The sequence below is a fragment of the Gambusia affinis genome, linkage group LG23 (genome assembly GCF_019740435.1).
Source record: "Gambusia affinis linkage group LG23, SWU_Gaff_1.0, whole genome shotgun sequence".
Classification (NCBI taxonomy): domain Eukaryota; kingdom Metazoa; phylum Chordata; class Actinopteri; order Cyprinodontiformes; family Poeciliidae; genus Gambusia; species Gambusia affinis.
In genome coordinates this window covers 1,700,088-1,718,195 of record NC_057890.1, presented here as the reverse complement: position 1 = coordinate 1,718,195, position 18,108 = coordinate 1,700,088, and the positions used below count along the sequence as shown (strand labels likewise).

Sequence of the window (18,108 nt, the reverse complement as noted above, 5' to 3'; positions counted from 1 at the left end):
GTGATTACATTCAAAGGTTTTTTACATCCTAAAAATCTCGGAAAGGAAGCTTCCTGTTTTAATATAAGATGTTAGGGTTGACCATCACCTCCCTCACCACACAAAAATTCCTCCCTGATATGACTTCAGTCCAGTTTGCATTCAGGTTCAGACAGCTTGAAGTACGAAATAAAAAACAACCCCTTAACACTTACAATATCTTTGAAATTCTAGTGATCATAAATGCATATGACTGAATATTATGAGATAATAGCAGCAGATAAGTTTTCTGTTTTCTGCCTCAGTCTCTGTTCTAAGTGTTTCTCTGTTCTTTCCAGTCATGCAGAGGAATCCCTTTGTGGTGGACGGCTGCTGTCGGAAAGGGTCTCGCAACGCTCTGCAGGAGCTCTACAGCCCCTCACAGGTAGGAAGAACACACAAGTTTGTGTGTGTGGCTGTCTTTGTGTGGACTTTCCATTGACTTCCATTCATTAGTCCTTTCCTTCCTTTCTTCCTTCCTTCATTCCTTCCTTCCTTCCTGGTGCTAACACAGAGTTATCAGCTGTCAGTCTTTCCTCCTCGTCCCTGTGCGTTCTGAAACCAATTCTGGTTTTATCCTCTAATACTTCCCGTTCTCACCCTGTGCCACTCTGTTCTGTGTTGAACTGGCCGTTTATCACCCTGCACACAGAGAGCTTTAAGTGCTCCTCTGGACAGCTATGATTAGACCAGGTGCACCCAGACTCTCGGTAAGCTAGTTTTCCGTGGAGGATTTTTCCACACGTTCCTCCTCCTGTAAAGTCCCATTGATATGTTTCTGTGTGCACAGCAGGAGTTACTGTAGCTTGAGTAAACTCCTCAGGGTCCTTGAAGTAAGCGGTCAAGAGAGATGCCTGTCTTTCCTCTGTATGTGTGTGTGTGTGAGGGAGAGAGAGTGTGTGTGATCTTTGACAAGTACTCAGAGTCAGAAACTTCTTGGAATATTTTGATAAGGTTTTTAAAATACTCCCAGACTTTGTGGTTTCAGTTGGAGCTCAGTTCTATTTTGGGGTTCAGTTAAAACTTAAGTGAAAAATATGAATGAAATGATAAATAGGTAATGAATCCCTGTAGCTTAGCAAAGATAATGAAAATGTAAATTAGAATATGAGAATATCAATGAAGAATGGTGATTAATGTGAAACTCAAAAGCCGAAAGTGAGCGGTTATGGATTTGGACGATCTGGCATTTAGATTTATTGCTGCTCTTACATCAGTATTATGTCCTGTCGCCTAGCAACCATGGCCTGGTGACTCAGTGTGTGTCCAAATTCAGAGGCTGCATCTTTTGAAGAACTCACCCGATCCACTTGGATAACTGCGCAGATTACTTTTGAGTTTTGATGTGGATAATGTTGACTTTATCACCACCTATTGATGGAGTAAAGGTATTATAGTGTTGCTTTTCTGACTCCTGCGTAGTTGCTTTTTTTTTTTGAACCATGTACCAAAATATCCATTATTAAAAGAAAAAAATCCATCGCAAAAAATTGGGGGCTCAGCAACTTTAATTAGCATGTCTGTCTATTTTGTTTTTATCTTTTCCTGTCATTATAACAACCTTAAAAAAAAAAAAACTCTGAGTCATTGTTTTTGTTAATCACATTTTGCTTTTCATAGTTCTAAATATAATTGACATAAAGTCAAGCCTTTTATTCTTTAGCCTGCAGGCATCCAGGTACTTCCATCAGGCTGCAGAGTCAAGTAATTGAAGTGTTTTACAAATAAATGTAATCAGTGAGGAGAGGAATGTGTCTGAGTGCATCTGTGCCAGCAGATAATACCTGTCTGGATTGTTACACCCACAGCCAAGCCGACAGTCCCGTCACTTTGGTTTATATCCTCTCATGTTTCTTGTACTTCCCCTTCCTGGAACCATGACACCACTGGGCCAGAAGGAGCCGGAGCGGCTGATGGGGTGTCAGTCCATCGTTAAACCGTCACAGCAAAGCGCACGACGCTGCTGAGGCTTTGTTTGTGCAGGAAGCTTTTTAAGTCATCAAGGATTTAAACACCGGGGCATCAAATGAGGAAGAATTATTGGCTTTCGCTCCCTGCATTCGAACAGAGGCTAGGAGGAAAGTGGCGAGAGGAGGGAGGCGGAGAGATTTCAAAGCGACGATGGCTCTGTTTTTCTCTTTGATGGAGGAGGCGTTGCAGAACACCACAGAACACATGAATAAATCCCAGTTTTTTTTGTGTGTTTGCAGTAACATACAAAGCTAAATTGCCTCACGATCTGACAAACTTGTTTACTGCAAATTTCAAAAAGACTTTGTTCTCTTTGAAGCAAAGATTCTGGTGACCATTTGTGATTGTTAAAGCGGGCTTAAACAGACTTAGTCTTCCTTTCTGAGATAATCAGCAGCAGTTACATGTTTCGCACGGCTGGATCGGGTCATCAGGTTATTTATCAGGTAGAACCGTTAGGTCCATGTACAGCATCTCCCTATTAAACATGGCGTGTAAACTATGTTCTCCATGTGCTTTTTAATTAGATTAAAATATGGAAACATGAATGATAGTGATGTGGATGTGAAAGCTGGATAGTCAGAGGAGATGCTAATCTATGACTGGATGAGTGTGACTGTGTGTCTGGGTCAGACCAGACCAGCACCTTATCAACGCCTTACAGAAGCTGATGCAACACAGTGGTAAACAGGCTTTTGTACTCAGTGTATTAAAGTGTATTGAAAGCTCAAAGCCCTTTAAATGATTCATGAAGGGAATCATCTGATCTTTTTGTGTTTTCACACTTTTTCATTTTGCCAATGCATTGAACCGCGGCCTGATGAACAGCTCTGGTGGGCTGAAGCCCAAACGCCATGTTGGAAAGATCCAGCTGATGTACTGTTAAACCTCTGCTGTCCCTTTAGGTAGTTCCAACGTCATTTGTAGCAACTTTTATTGTTGCAGTAATTGACTCATCAAGATTTTATCCACTGTAAAATAAACATAAATAAAACTCACTTATAACAATGTATTCATACATTTACAGGTGCAGATATTTGGTACTGTGCCGAAGTTTTAAATCGTTTCTTTACATCTGGCTGTCAGTGAGCTATGTTCAAAAATCCAAATCTGATGTCCGTATGGTATATGTCAAGTCAAAGATTAGCTCACAATAAACCTGGTTGGAGGTCTGCATCAACTTTCAAGGAAAATTCCAAGTGTTTTACCTGCAAGCTGACGCAACTGTGAGTTGGGCAGTAAAATGTAAAGAGCACTTAATAAGAAATGTAAATTGAATCATAATAAGTTTTTATGCCTCAGCACATAAAAGTGCTTGACTTTACGCCCGAGAGTCATAAACTAAATAAATAAAGAGAAGAGACACAAAAACAACGGAAGAGCAACTTAAAGATAACAAGAAAGAAAACGACTGAGAACAACCAAAGCTGGGCATCACCTTTCCAAACTCAGTCTCAGTATTTTCCAAAGTCCATTCTCATTCTACATAATTTAACTGAAGTATATAATTATATAATTAATGTAATCAGATTTCAACAGTTCAATATAAAAACTCAAATGTTTTGGGGAATTTAAGGATTTGGTCAAGTTTGAAAAAAGAAGTCAGTTTTCTCTTAGTATATTGTTCGATTAAATTGTAATTAAATAGTAGCAATAATATCATGATACATGTAATCTATGAAACAGTCTTTTTGTAACATAAAGAGTCTTCTAGCTGCTAGTTTAATTAAAGTTTTATTAACTCACTAATTTCTCAACTCAATTAAAAAACACTTAATTTATCCCAAAGGTAAATTAATAGTTGTTGTAACTCTCAACATCTAAACATGTTTAATTAGTAGCAGTTAGTCTTCCAACAAATCTGAAGAAGCCTCTGACTGAAGACTGTTGCTTTGTGACAGTCTAATGACTGACATGCTAAGAGCTCAGTATCCAGGCAGCAGAGATGATGTTCTGCAGTAACATGTCCTGGATGAGTCCTGGATCAGTTACTGGGTAGCTCTGCTAATCCGCCTCATTTGCTTTTGCTTATAATTTCTGTCATAGTTAGACCGCCGAGGCTTTTCAATTTCTCTGGGATTTGGGTTGTTAGTTCAGGTATTAATATGCTAATCAGCTGCTGCCTGTTGTAAAATCAATACCCTGTTGCCACGGTTACACATCATAGTGATAACCAGGATATTTTTTTGAAGGTAAAAAGGGAACTGATATAAAACCATTTTAACCTGATGTTATAAAGCTGCTATAGTGTTCAAATTAGACGCGTAGCTTCATTATTTATTTCTAGACGACTTCATGATTCAGATATAAAAACTTATTAAATGCTCATCTGACACGGAGCTGAGGATCTCTGAGAAGGAGGAGTTTGGTTTGAGTTTCTGTTGGATCACATGTAATCATGTTTTCTGCTTCATAAATGAAGCACTTTGTTCATTAATAAATCCGACCTGAAGGCAGAGCTGTGCTGCAGCTTCACCAGCAGACAGGATGAGACAGCAGCTCTGTCCCTGTGAACGGCAGGGTCACGTTCACACCCACAATTCAACCAATGGAGGTTTTCTATTCAAAACTCATGGTTGCTATGGACGACAAATTAAGACCCCACTGCATGTTCCATGTTTTATATGTTAATTTCTGTGATTTAACCTGAATTTTCCTGCAACGTGGCCTGTTTCAGTTTAACGTGCGGTTCAGTCCGGATCGACTCTGGAGTCAGGAGTGTGAGACAGACTGGGCTGGACTATCTAGTAGCTTTTTACACAGTTTAGATCAACAATTCTCTAGGCTTTCTGAGAAGTTTTAACAGTTTTCTTCGGTGTTCAGCTGCTTTTCAGCTGGTTTTTGTCCCCTGCCTCCTGTCATTCCACTTGACCAGGCTGTAAATTTGGTTAAAATGGAGGACGAGCAGCTGAAGCTTGGTTTATGCTTGACGTATGTACATTACATGTGGAAAGTGAACAATGTTGGAATCAGGCCAACAGCTGCTGCTACATTTAAACGCAGTGAGAGCAGAGAGCTGCTGTTTCCCCAGTATGGATAGTCAATTTCTCAGCATCAACAAGGATACAAAACTGCTTTGATATTCTGTGAGAAATCACATAAACATCTGTTCTTCTTCTTCTTGTTCTTCTCCTGCTCTGATCAGAGAACGTTTAAGCCGTTGTTGCCCTGCTGAGAGGTTTGCACTGTGGCAGAAAAGTGGCTTTATGTAACAAGGCTGTTTATTTCTATTGGGTGAAACTAAAATGCATGCAAGCAAAGTTAATCATGTCTGAACTGTTTTGTCAATAGTTTTGCACTCAGAAGCAGACTGAACTTACAAAAGTGTCAATAAACAAAAGTAAATGACACAAGCAGATGGCATACTGCAGGTAGTTAATGATAAGGTGGAGTTATTGATATGAATGATGTACAGTAATATTAAAACACGAGAGATATGTAATGTCTCACTCATCAGTTCATCAGCATTCTGCTGTTCATGAGTTAGACGGCCATTCAAAGCATGAATATCCAATCAATATTTCCCTGATCTTCCAAATCAAGCAGCTGTCTCTGTATCAGGTAGAAGCAGTGTGTCCCCTCAGGGGTTAAAACCTGAGCGGGTCAACCTGTCTCTGTGTCTGTTTGGGTGGAATCACTGTCTCTCCTCCGAGGATAAAACTCTGGATCCACAGAGAAAATGAGTAAAATACTCACATGAAACACTTTGATGACTTAGAGGGAAAGTCCAGGCAGTTTGTCATTATCCTGTTTGCTATACCCTGTTATTATACTGTTCCCTTTGACATACACTAGTGCACCCACCCACGCATGCACACGCACACACACACGTACACTTTATGTTTCTCTGTATTTAAAGGGGGGCTGTACAGTAGCACAGTTGGTAGAGCTGTTGCCTTGCAGTAAGAAGGTCCTGGTTTCGGCCCGGGGTCTTTCTGCATGGAGTTTGCATGTTCTCCCTGTGCATGCGTGGATTTTGCATTGACATTGACTCCTATTCATTTCTATATACTAACTCTGACCCTATCCTATCAGTAACATCAGCCCCACCATAACCTCTAACCTTTAACCTCCTAGCCCTAAACCCAACCTGAACTCAATTAACATTTTAATCCTAAGCACCTTCTTTCACGTGTTTCCTGTGTCACCTATGTTGCTTGTGGCAACAGATCCACCCACCTGAGCTATAGAGCACTGCAACTCCTCCATGGTTACCAAGGTCCTCTTGGCTGTCCACCACAAACAATTATCTCCTCGTCTGGAATATCAAAAGCCTGACTAGATTTTGTCTAGAGGCATCAGATTAAAATTAGCTGAATACATGTGCACACTGTGATTTTTGCATTTTTGCTCCCAGAAACACCATGCATCATTTCTCTATCATTTCACTATTACCTTATTTTCCGGACAATTCACTATAAGCCCCACCCACAAAGTTTAAAACCAAACAAACTAGAAAGTACATACAGTACAGACCAAACGTTTGGTCTGAACTGTATATATAAGTTGCACCAGGTTATGAGCCGCTGGTCTCTCCGCCACTCTCAGTTTTCCACAAGGACGCAGCATCTATTCATCTGCTATTAAGGACGCAGCCCTGCGTCTCCAACACTGAACCATGGATCCGTTCACACCGAGTTTACGTGCAGCGGCTCTATTTCCCGCCTGTACTGCCAGATTGATAACCTTCAACTTAAAAGCTGCATCATATAAACTCCTTCGTGTGTTTCCATGATGAGGGGGTATGAGTTTGAAAATATTTCACTAGCTGTTGAACAATTTATGCTAGCCTGCTGCTAGCATTTGCTTGTTCTAAATGAAAACTAGCACTTTCTTCTTTGATATCCAATTTGGCTTCCAACGATTCACTTCCTGTTAAAGAGCCTCCTGGAGGTTGAAGAAAAATCCACAAAAATGCCGCACCGCACCGGGCTTTAAGCCGCACCGCACCGGGCTTTAAGCCCACAACGAAGGAAAAAAGTAGCGGCTTATAGTTAAAAAAATACAGTATCTGGTTCTTTGTGTTGGTCTATTTCAAAAAGTCCCAGGAAAAGTATGATGTTTGTGGTTATTGTGTAACAAAATGTGAAAAGGTTTTAAGGTGTGAGTCGCTGTAGATCCACCAGTCTCCCTCTGCTCTGAAGATGATGTCATCTGCTTATGGTTTTCTGTTCATATTTCAACTGAGATCTAGGAATGAACAAGGTCTGCCTCACCGCTGTGTGCTATCCCTCAGCCTGCATTGTGATTAGCAAGAGAGTTTTCCATTTGTTCTGCAGATGCAACATTTGCTCCACTGTTGTTCTCTGAGCTGTTCCTCCTGAATGCTTCATCAGATTGAAAAACAAAGCTATGTTGGCGTTTCTGACGGGCATTACTCTGAGATGGCGGCGTCTGCAGGTTTAATGTTACCGTGGGACCCGAAGAGCCAGACACACCCAGGTGTTACAAATGCTGGTAATTCAACCTGGAGAGCCCGCAGCCAGTTCACTGACCCTGCTTTATACTGGACCAATATGGTGTGTGCGCGTGTGTGTGAGTGTGAGTGGGGGTGGGATCATGTGACATGTGTACCAGGGAGTCAGGATTGTCTGGTTTGGACAGACAGCGCTGGTGTCAGAGTGGAACAGCATAACTGGGACACACAACAGTGATGACTGTGGTGAGACGACATCGCTAAAGGTTGGCAATACTACAGAAAACGTGATCAGATGTTGATATATAAAAGTATACCAGTTTACCAATGTGTGTGTATGATTGTGTATCCACAATCTGAAGATTGTTTAGATCTTTTTAGGATGTAACTCTCATATTATTGGTGCTTTGATTTCAACAACTGCAAATAATAATGGTGATGATAACTACAAAGAAATCACATAACCTTAAGGTTGGAATAGATGAGTGTGCTGTGGTGGCATAGTGGATAGCGCGACTCACGTTTGGAGGCCTTGAGTCCTCAACGTGGCCGTTGTGGGTTCGATTCCCGGACCTGGTGACATTTACCGCATGTCTTCCCCACTCTCCTTCCCCCCTTCCTGTCAGCCTACTTTCACATAAGGGACATTAGAGCCCACAAAAGACCCCCTGGAGGGGAGAAAAGAAATGGTTGGAATGGATGATGGAATAGAAGCTATGGGAACACACAAAGTACAATTACAGTCTGCTTGATACTTGGCCACAATCCAACATGTTTTGAAAGGATGACAGGAAGTCAAATAGTGAGGACAGAGATACAAGCTGGTGTTTTTCTGAGTTTAGGTTTTTATTGTCTTTGCTCTTAGCCTCTGACATCCCACTTTCTCCTTATGCAACATCAGCACACAAATCAGGATTCAATAGACGCTCTGCTTTCATATTTCTACTTTTGCTGAGTTCTGGGACACCAGGCAAGGCAGAAAAATAGTTTGGTAGCTTTATGGTTGAACTGCGTCAACATCATCTGGGAAAAATCTGAAAACGATTCAGTGAAGAAGGGAGAGGTTGGATGGATGGATGGATAGATGAATGGATAGATGGATGGATGGATGGATGGATGGATGGATCACATAAAATAAGCACATAAATGTTTCTGTTATCAGGTGCATTTCAATAAATTAGAATATCATCAAAATGTTATTTTTCAAGCACTTCAGGTAAAAACAAATACATATTTATTATGCATATTTATGACACACATACTGATATAGAGGCTTCTTCTGGTTAGTTGCTACTGGAGATCCCTCCTGGCTGCAGCATCTCCATCCAGATTATTGGATGAGCTACAACATTTCCTTTTCAGTTGGTATTTATATTTTATTGAATTAGATTACATTTAAAAGTTGCTAAATGAGATGACTGTTCACGGAGCGCTACATCCAAGGATAATGGGATGTTTTGAGTGGAAAGAAAAAAGATTGCAGAAAATGGTTTTCTCCCGACATGAAGTGCATTTCACTTAGAAATCAAGACTGTAGACTCTGGAGGCAGAGTGTGGGGAAAATCTCAGCTTTACCAGAAAGAAGGCTCCGTCAGAGCCAGAACCTGGTCCGGCAGCGAACTGTTCACCCCGATGCCTCATTAGAGGGATCTGCTAGAGATACTGAAGTGCTGCACAGGAAAGACTTTTCAGCAGATCTCCTTTGTGTCATAAAAATCTCATAATTGGTTCAGTTTTATTTGTCATTTTCTGACAAACTGCATTTTGGGTTTTCAATAAAGATGACCCATAATCATCTACAATAACAAAGAAACTGTCGTTTCTGTTGCCACTCTGAGGAATGCGTCTACACACTATAATATATGAGTGACTGAAATTTATTGAGCTTTCCTTTTTTTGGGGGTCTTCTTGTCGAGCCTTTTATTTAATGCACTTTTACTCTGCTTGGCCTGGGAAATGCTTTCGCTTCTGCTGGGGCTTTTCCTATGCTACGGTTTTGTGAAGCTGCATAAATAAGAAGCGGGGTTGTGCCCTAAGAGAACGTGTGTTTTTCAGTCATTTCTCTGAATAAACAGACCTAAGCAAACATTTCCTGCGAGGCGCTGTGAGCAGCTAGCCGCCGAGTCTGGAGTTCGGCTCTGTCTCGTGTGGCCCTGCTTCTCATAAATGCCAAATTGGAAAGTTAATGTTCAGCCTGACCCGGTGGAAAGGATAAATTTGCCTCATAAACTGTTAGCATTGTTAAGGTTTTACAGCAGAGCCTCACCTTGTTGCCTTTTACGCAGTCTCGGGTGAGGTATTGCCCCGCTGAAGTCCAGGTGCGTGTTTGGAATGGTGGCTATACACTGGCGGCTTTATCCCAGCCGCTGGATGAATGTCTGCTCAGTATGGGAGGAAGAAAGGTCCTTGATGAACACTATCGATCTTTGTTGAGATAGATAGTGAGCACAGCTAATGCACCAGTGCGAGAGAGACGGAGCACTGTTTTGGGAGAGGAAACTAAATAAAAAGCCCATCTCTAACATTACCAACCTCCAAACTGAATGGAATACAAATTTAGCTGCAGCAATTTCCCCTCAGCCTCTCCACTCTGACTGTGAATACAAATCCGAGGCCGTCCTTTGTCTTTTTTACTATCAGATAGACAGAGGAGTGGACTCCAGAAAGAAAAGCAGAACAATCTGAACGAATCAACAATCTAAGACAACTAATCAGGAAATATTTAATGATTAAACCTGACTTCGCTTGGCCATCTCTTTCCTACATAATTCTGCTTGATTCTCTTCTCCCTTCAGTGCTCTTTCTGGGATTTCTCCCATTGAGCTCGATTTCTCCACTTGAATTTCAGTTTTAGTACTGTAGTATTGCTATTTAAGGTTGACTTTTGACTGCAGAGGAAGTGAATGATGCTGTTTACTCCATGTTGGCAACTGTTCCAAATACTGAGCAATTAAAGTTGGAGCAAGAGGAATATTTAAAGGGGTTGTATTGTGTATAATTTAAAAGAAATTTGACTTTGTAATTTAACATCTTGAAATTGAGCCTCTGTCTCTTTAAAAATTCCTGCTTTTTTCTGAAAATCCACCTTCAGGAAGTTGTCACAACAGTTAAACATTTTTATCAGCAATTAACTGATCACCAGCCCTTATAATGAGCTCAGGAGACGTGAAGTTCCACCAGGTATTTGCTAATTGCTGCTAGCTAGTCTGAAGGATCCAGGTGGAGAAGTTGAGGATGCTCTGTGAGGTGGAAGGTTGGAAGCTGCAGCTCTGAGGAGGAGCTGCGCCTCGAAGGCGGCCCTAGATCCACCCAGGCCTTTTACACAGCTTAGTGGAGAGCCATGGAGATTGAAGGATTTCTCAAACATGTATGAAAGAATCAAAGCAAGACTTCAGGTTTGTTTTTGATGTGACAAAAGAATTATGATAATGAAGAAAAAAGTTAATTGCCCTTTAGAAAAAAAAATCTATTTATACATTCCTAAAATATAATGTATATATATTTTATAGTTTTTTTCCATCTGAAGTTAGCTGAAAAGCATTTTTCAGTTGTCCTCTCAGGTGATTTCACTCCTCTGCCAGTGAGGGCAGCCAGATAGGGCCCATTAGGTCACGATGTTGAAAAGTCTTCCTTTTGCTTTACTGGTGTGATGTTTCAGGAATAAGAAACTCCGACTTGGTTTTGTAGCATAAAGGTGCATGATTCTACCTCTCAAAAGAATCAGATTATAAATGATCTAATTATCTAAAGTAAAGCTGACTGTTTCACAAAAAGCCAAGGGGCCCAACCATTTGTCTGCTCTGATGAAGTTAATCTCACATTAGATTTACTCCATCCGCTGGAGTTATTGAAAACTATAGATTCAAACTCGCCCTCCTCTGGAATCACTCCTCACCTCCTCTCTTTAATCTCTCTTCCTTTGCAACCATCAGCGGATCAGAAGGAAGCTTTTCATTACCACCCTCGCTCAGCACTGATCCTCAGATCATATTTCAAACTCTGAGTTGCTCTCTCAGAGAACAATACGGCGGTGGCAGGGGGATGAATGCTTGAGATATGGACACATAGAATTCTGCATGTCTCATCACTTTTGCTCACGTTTCAACAGTAAACATGAGGTGAGGAGGCGAGACGGTGGAGGTGGGCGCTGTGACTTCAGGTGACGAAGTGGAGACGTCCTGTTTGTGTTGTCAGTGATGGTCGTGGAGGTGAGATCAGGTTTCCATGTGAACAGAGTCATTCTCTGTCCTCCATCTGAAATTCCCCAGGCAGAGTGTTCCGGTCCAGAAGTATTCACGCCCCTTCATTCACAAATTTTCATGCATTTTACTAGGATTTTTATGTCCGATTCATTTTTTTTTTATTCAGCGGGTTTGTAAATTTTTTTTTACACTTTTTGGCAAAATAGAAAAATTCAGTCAGAGCAGAAATGGACAGGAAGGCAGCAGCCAGGCCAAGTAGGCCGCATACTGTACTGTGTTTTTTAAGGACATCAGAGTAAAGGGCCACGAAGATCATTTTTCTTTAAATTCAAAATCACGCACTACATTTGATTGGTCTATCACATAAAATTCCACAAAAACGATGTTGATGTTTGTGTCTGAACAAGGTGAATACTTCTTCGAGGTACTTTAGTGAAGAGTGAAGCTGCTGATCTCAACCTCTGACCAGCTAACCGCTCTCACAGTCACGCTTTAGCGCCCGCTGCTGTCTGTTATTCAGCGCTGGCCGTTGCTCCATGCCACAAATGTGCAATCAAATTGCCGAGTAACGCTTTCCGCTCCTCCACGGGAAACAGATTGACACGCCAGAGGTCGTGACCTCCATCACAACTGTATCGACACATCTCTCCTCTCATCTTGCGCCCCCTCTGGCCCCGCCCCCTCAATCCTTTCATCTGAAGTGACCAGAGAGTCGGAGACAGAGCAGCCGGTGCTACAAACAGGCAGAGAGAGAGACGACAGGATCCCAGCCCACAGCTTCCCCCTCATGTTAATTACAGCCTTGTGCTGCAGGATGGAGGGCTGCGCGCTCGCTGCCACATCTGTGTGAATAATAGCTTTATGCCTCCGAGTGAAAGAAAGGGGAGATTTTCATCACAACAAAGCCGCTATTTGCTGTGAGATGTAACGCCATTGTGAGGCTTTGATGTGTTCCCACTGACATGAACAGCCAGGAGTGATGAGCGTCTGAACAGCGGCGAAGTGACAGAGGCGCTAAAGCGAGGCCTTCCTCTCCATCCGTCACACTTTGTCACATTTCTCCTCTCTATTCGGGACAAAAGGCAGGAACGTTGGTGTTGGCACTAGGTGGGACGTAAAAGAAGGATTCTGTAGCTTCACATGTTTTCATGAAGAAAAGTCTCATAAGGCCGGACATGAAATACAGTTTGATATTCGGGATAAAGAGAAGCCGAAAAGCCGCGCTTCATTATGGCTCAGGATGCTAGCATCGTTCCATACCCAGGAAATATTATTATTCCAGTATTATCCAGCGTTGGATGTGTAGGGTTAGGGAGAATATGGAGAATTGAAAAATAGTTTTCTTCTCAGACTTTATTTCAAACCCCATTTTCTGAGCCTTGTGTTTGTTTTTCTCTCTTTCCTTCTCTCTGCTTCCTTCCCCTCTCTCTCTCTTTCTTTCATCCTTCCTCTCTTTCTTTCGATCTCTTTTTTTTCTGTCTTTCTTTCATTGTCTCCTTTTTTCTCTCTTTCTTTCTATTTTTCTCTCTCTTTCTCTTGTTCTCTCTTCCTTCCTTCTATCTCTCCATAGGAAGCCTGAGCAAAGCAGAACTGTCGCAAGATGAATGGAGTTTGATGAATATTGTGTTGGATCCCTGGAGTTTTCACTTTTTCTCATTAGGGTTCAGTTAATTATAATGTTTCAAATGATGACAGTCTCCACCTGTGTGTTTGCCTGGTGAGGTTTTCTCAGTGTTTCTCTATTTGTAGGTTAAATTTATGGTTGCTTGGATGAGACACTGAATGCTTCAGCAAACCAGCCGGACATATTGGACCAATTAAAAGTATTTCCTTTTCATATCCTGGTTAACTGGATTCAGTGATACTTCTGCTTTGAACTTTGAGCAGAAGAAAACCCGTACAGAATAACACAGAGCACACCACTGCTCTGTGTTATTGCACTGCAAAGAAGCACTTCCTCCTAACTTTACTTTTTGTCGCACTTGTTTCTGACAAATTTGATTTTAATGTGAGATGAGAGATAACACAAGAAATTACAAAAAGTAGTTTTCAAGCAATTTTTGTCACTTATGAGGAAAAAAAGCAACCATATAAACTTGGCCTTGTGAAAAAAAAAGTGATTTTTCCTTAAATAGAAATCTTATTTCTATTTAATAGAAATAAGATTCTATTAAGCCTTTTTTTAAGTGGCTTTAAAAGCGTTAGTTAGGACATTTTTATCTATTCGGAGATTGAAGTATTGGTGTGCTTTGACTCTGTATTATTACTTTGTCCTATAGTATAATTAATAAGTTAATCTGTGTCACATATTTCACCATAATGCATACTTCTGTTTACCAATCTGACATGAATTGTTTTAATTTCCAATGAAGACAATCAATTTACTATACACTCCAAAGTGCAGCAGTTGAATCTGCTGGTCAGCATGTCTCAGCGTTAAACAGAGAGAATCATCTGTTATGCAGAGACTACGAGAAGAATTACAATGAGCTGCCAATTGCACCACAGTATAGATTTATTATCAGTCAATCTGTTGCACCCATGGATCTTTTGACCAGAAATATAATGAATAATGTGAAATAGTTCATCAGAACATGTTGTGGTTTGGGTTATTTTTAGGCTGAAAGTGTGACCTGGATGTGGTTTGTGAAATTTGTCCAAAAAATGGAATCAAAACCAATTTATGATTTAACAAAAGAGGCAACGTTCCTTTAGCTTCCCCTCTTTATAGATGATGTCAACAACTATACATTTTTACATTCCCTGAGTTATTTTTGAGGTTAAAACCATCTTACAAGTGGCACCCAGGGTATTCCTTATTTCCACTCTTGGGGTTACAGACTATCAGCACCAAGAAAATGGCTGGATTGGCTGCATTGCAGATGCTAACCGCTGTGTTTAGCTTTGTGTCTGGGTATTCCAGATTCTCAAGCTCTGGATCTGCGAACAGGATGACAAATCATTGACTTGAAGCAACCTGCTGGGTTTCCTTAGAAACTATTTGAATAGTAAATGGAGCACACTGTATTGTTTGATAACTATTATTAAGTGCATGTATGATTGACTCTAAATTACTTTTTGTAAAATAAGACATTTATTTTAGAAATTATATATTTTGACATTTGTTGTGACTTGAACTGAATTAATTTTCCAAACAATAGTTTGGAGTTAAATTCGAAGGAAAAGGACACATAGGTTAACACTGACTTTGACAGAGGTCAAATGTTGACCTCTGTCCAAGACGTCCAGTAGTGAAAGCCACCCATGAAGTGTAACTTATCCCAGTGTTGTTCAGTGAGATGTGATTTAGTGTCATGTGTTTGACTGATTCCTTCGCGGCTTCTGAAGCGCAGTCGTTCCACATTTGGAACTGTACCATAACCACTCCACAGACATCAGAAATAGATTTTCTCCCAAACTATTCACATCACAGACTTCACAAACTATTTACCAGGTGGTTTATGTCATAAGTTACCGTTTGGCCCTGGTAGGAGTTATCGCTGAAAGGCCACACTTGTTGTTGGGAAGGCCATGCAGCAGAAAACAGGTCATGGTATAATCATTTTAAATTCTGTATGGAAAACAGGACCTGACCTGGAGGAGAATGGTGACCCTTAGGCAGAGAGAGGCAGGAGGAAGCGCTGTGGATGCAGAACCCTCAGGCTGGCCTCGCTCTGCTTATTCCTCTGCATCCGCCAACTCCCACCATCCCACACTCCATTACAGCCTTCACTGTGAATATGAAATGTTGGAGACACACATAGATGACAGGTGGCTGGATGTATGTATACTGAATACTTAATATGGGCTTGATTCACTAATATCATTATTTCCATCATAGGCATGAGGTAACTTGGGGGGAATGCAGTCAATAAAGAAATGAGAGGAATAAAGGAAATGATTAATCACGTCCATCTGTCTGGTTGTTCAACCACCTTTCCATCTTCAGCTTCCATTTCCTTTTTTCTCTGACTTCATTAACTTCAGAACTTTAATGACTCTCTAAGTGACAGTAAACGATCCTCTGTCTGCTTCAGCAGGGTGCTTCATCTTTTGTTTGGTGAAAATTCTCAAAAAGTAGATTTAAACTAATACACACGTCCAGGCAGAAAGGCCTGTGGAGCAGCTTTCTGACAGCAGGTCAGTTTGACTCTTTTCTATACTGACTGGTCAACTTGAACACAACAATAGTGTTTTCTAGTGTCCAGTCAGATCGTCTTTTTAAGCAAAACTGAACCCCCAGTAGGCCAAGAGAAGCAGCTTTGTCGTCCATCGTTGTTGTTGTGCTTCAAATTTATGGCCATACCAGAAACAAGCAAATAAAAAGGTTCCAGCTGGAATCTTTGTAGGGAAAAAAAGATTACAATTAATTGCATAAGTATTTTTAATGCAATAAAATATGTGTAATTAATTAATCAAAATTAACTTCTTAAAGTCCCAGTCCTACTATTTATTAATATTCTAACAGTTTGTCACAGGGTTTCTGCCACATCAGACACTTTGAGGACATTCATTATTTTGATGTGTCGGGAAATGAAAGCGTAGTGGCAGAAAACCCATACAGAATGAAAAACGGTTCTACCTTGGATTGTCCAGAAGGCTGACCAACCAACGCGACACCCTTTATGAGACAGAATGAACATGGTCAGAAAAAAAATTATTCTTTTCTCAATGGACTTAAGACTAAATACGTCCAGTCCAACAAAAGCTCCAGCAGAAGTTATGCTAAAACAGAAATTAGCATGACTTCCACTTTAGCATAGCTTTTATTTTTGTGTAGGGGTTTTTGCATTTTGTTGACCCTTCTGGGCCTCTGTAGATCCAGGTTCAAAATAACTATAATAAATGGGAGTCAAATCTAAAATCATTTTTTCTGCACAAATGAAAAGTGATCTGCACTAAGAGGTGCCATTTTCTACAATAAGTATGGAAAATGGATGGGTGGAAGAACTTGAAAAAGAGCCTGAATTACAGGGAAGGAAGGGAAGCCATTTTAATAATAAAAAAATAGCTAGATCAGGCATGCTAGCAATGAATTCCTAGACATTTTTCCCACAATACCCAATATGCCGTACACTAAGAGTTTATTGCTAAACTAGAGCTAAGGAAGCATAAGTTAGGAAAGCTAACCTCCAAAGCTGAGAACCATCCACTTCTATTGTTTTGTGCTTTCATGAATTTTTACATCCCTGAGCTGAACTGCTGACCATCAGTGCCTTGAGAGCCCTAAAGGCTTTTACTCTGCCTGTTAAACTCTATTATCTGATAAGCAGTTTTTGTTTGCTGATATCAAATCCCAGATCAATACTACAATAAAGTTAATAAAATCAGAGGCCATGTGTATGACGAACACCTCAGTGTCCTTAAAGTGCAGTAAAGTAACAAATTACCCTTCATCACTATGTCACGGTCTGCATCAGTACTGTGACTGTGTCCCAAATGACGTTTCAGATAAAGAAGCATTTCTTCTACACAGATTATTTGTTGCAGACAGGAAGATGTAACAAAACAGTCAGTACAGTCTTTCTTTTCATGTCAATATGTATGGTAATAAAAGCCACTCTTTGCTGGAGAATTCAGATTTATAAGAACAAAACTGGGACTCAGACTGGGACATTCCTACTATATGCTTTTAAGATTTGTTCCCTGGTCTCTAATCCCTTTAAAGCGTTTCTACCATTTTACCTACTCTAGACTAAATGCATCTCTTTCTCTTGCTCTCTTCTTTTTCTCCATAAATGTTCCAGTTGGACCCATCAGGAGCTGCTGTCCTCCACCAGGCCAGGAGGGACCAGGTGGTGGAGTCCTGCAGAGTTAACAGCGCTTTCAGTCGAAAGCGGAGAGTTCTGACACCCGGGGACCTTAAACACCTCGTGGTGGATGAAGATCATGAGCTCATCTACTGCTATGTACCCAAAGTGGCCTGCACCAACTGGAAACGTGTGATGATGGTGCTCACAGGTCGGGGCAAGTACAGGTGAGTGTCACATTTTTATGGCTCTGGGGTTACGGTCATACTGGAGTTCAAGCATTGTGATGTAAGAATGTAGGATTGACCACATGCAGAATCTAAAGGTCACAATCTAATTTGGTGACACAGTGATGTGAGTCTCAAAAGGTTTGCCATGCCTATTTGTGGGTCGTGTTTTCATTTGTTCATAGCTAATTCAAAATTCCAGAGATTTTGAATTAGGCCCAAACTCTGATTGAGTCTCTCAAGGACTTTCCCAGAATTCCCCCTGTGTCTTTTTGACTGTGTGCTTTGGGTCAATGCTGCATTGAAGAATCAATTTTCTCCTAAATCCCAGATCCCAAGCACTCCTGAGCAGGAGTCTTTTATGAAACACTGCTGTCGTCTCACCACCATCCTTTACAGTTAATTATTGTTAGCCAGATGGATAGCAGTGCCTGTTTTTAGGCCACAAAGATCCATACCGGCTGAGGCCTTTTGCTCTCTGATTGCTGAGGTCAGACAGCCTGGTGGTTCCAAACGTCTCCCAT

At 40.9% G+C, this 18,108-nt stretch overlaps 1 protein-coding gene across 3 annotated transcripts in view; it reads left to right on the top strand.

The window, feature by feature from the left end:
* The window catches only part of chst11 (carbohydrate (chondroitin 4) sulfotransferase 11), a 64,020-nt gene that overhangs the window by 43,845 nt on the left and 2,067 nt on the right, over positions 1-18,108 (top strand). For all 3 annotated transcript variants that reach the window (XM_044108444.1, XM_044108445.1, XM_044108446.1), the window contains exons 2-3: positions 318-403; positions 17,355-17,584. In XM_044108444.1, the coding sequence (XP_043964379.1) occupies positions 318-403; positions 17,355-17,584 (316 nt within the window). The remainder of the gene's footprint in view (positions 1-317; positions 404-17,354; positions 17,585-18,108) is intronic.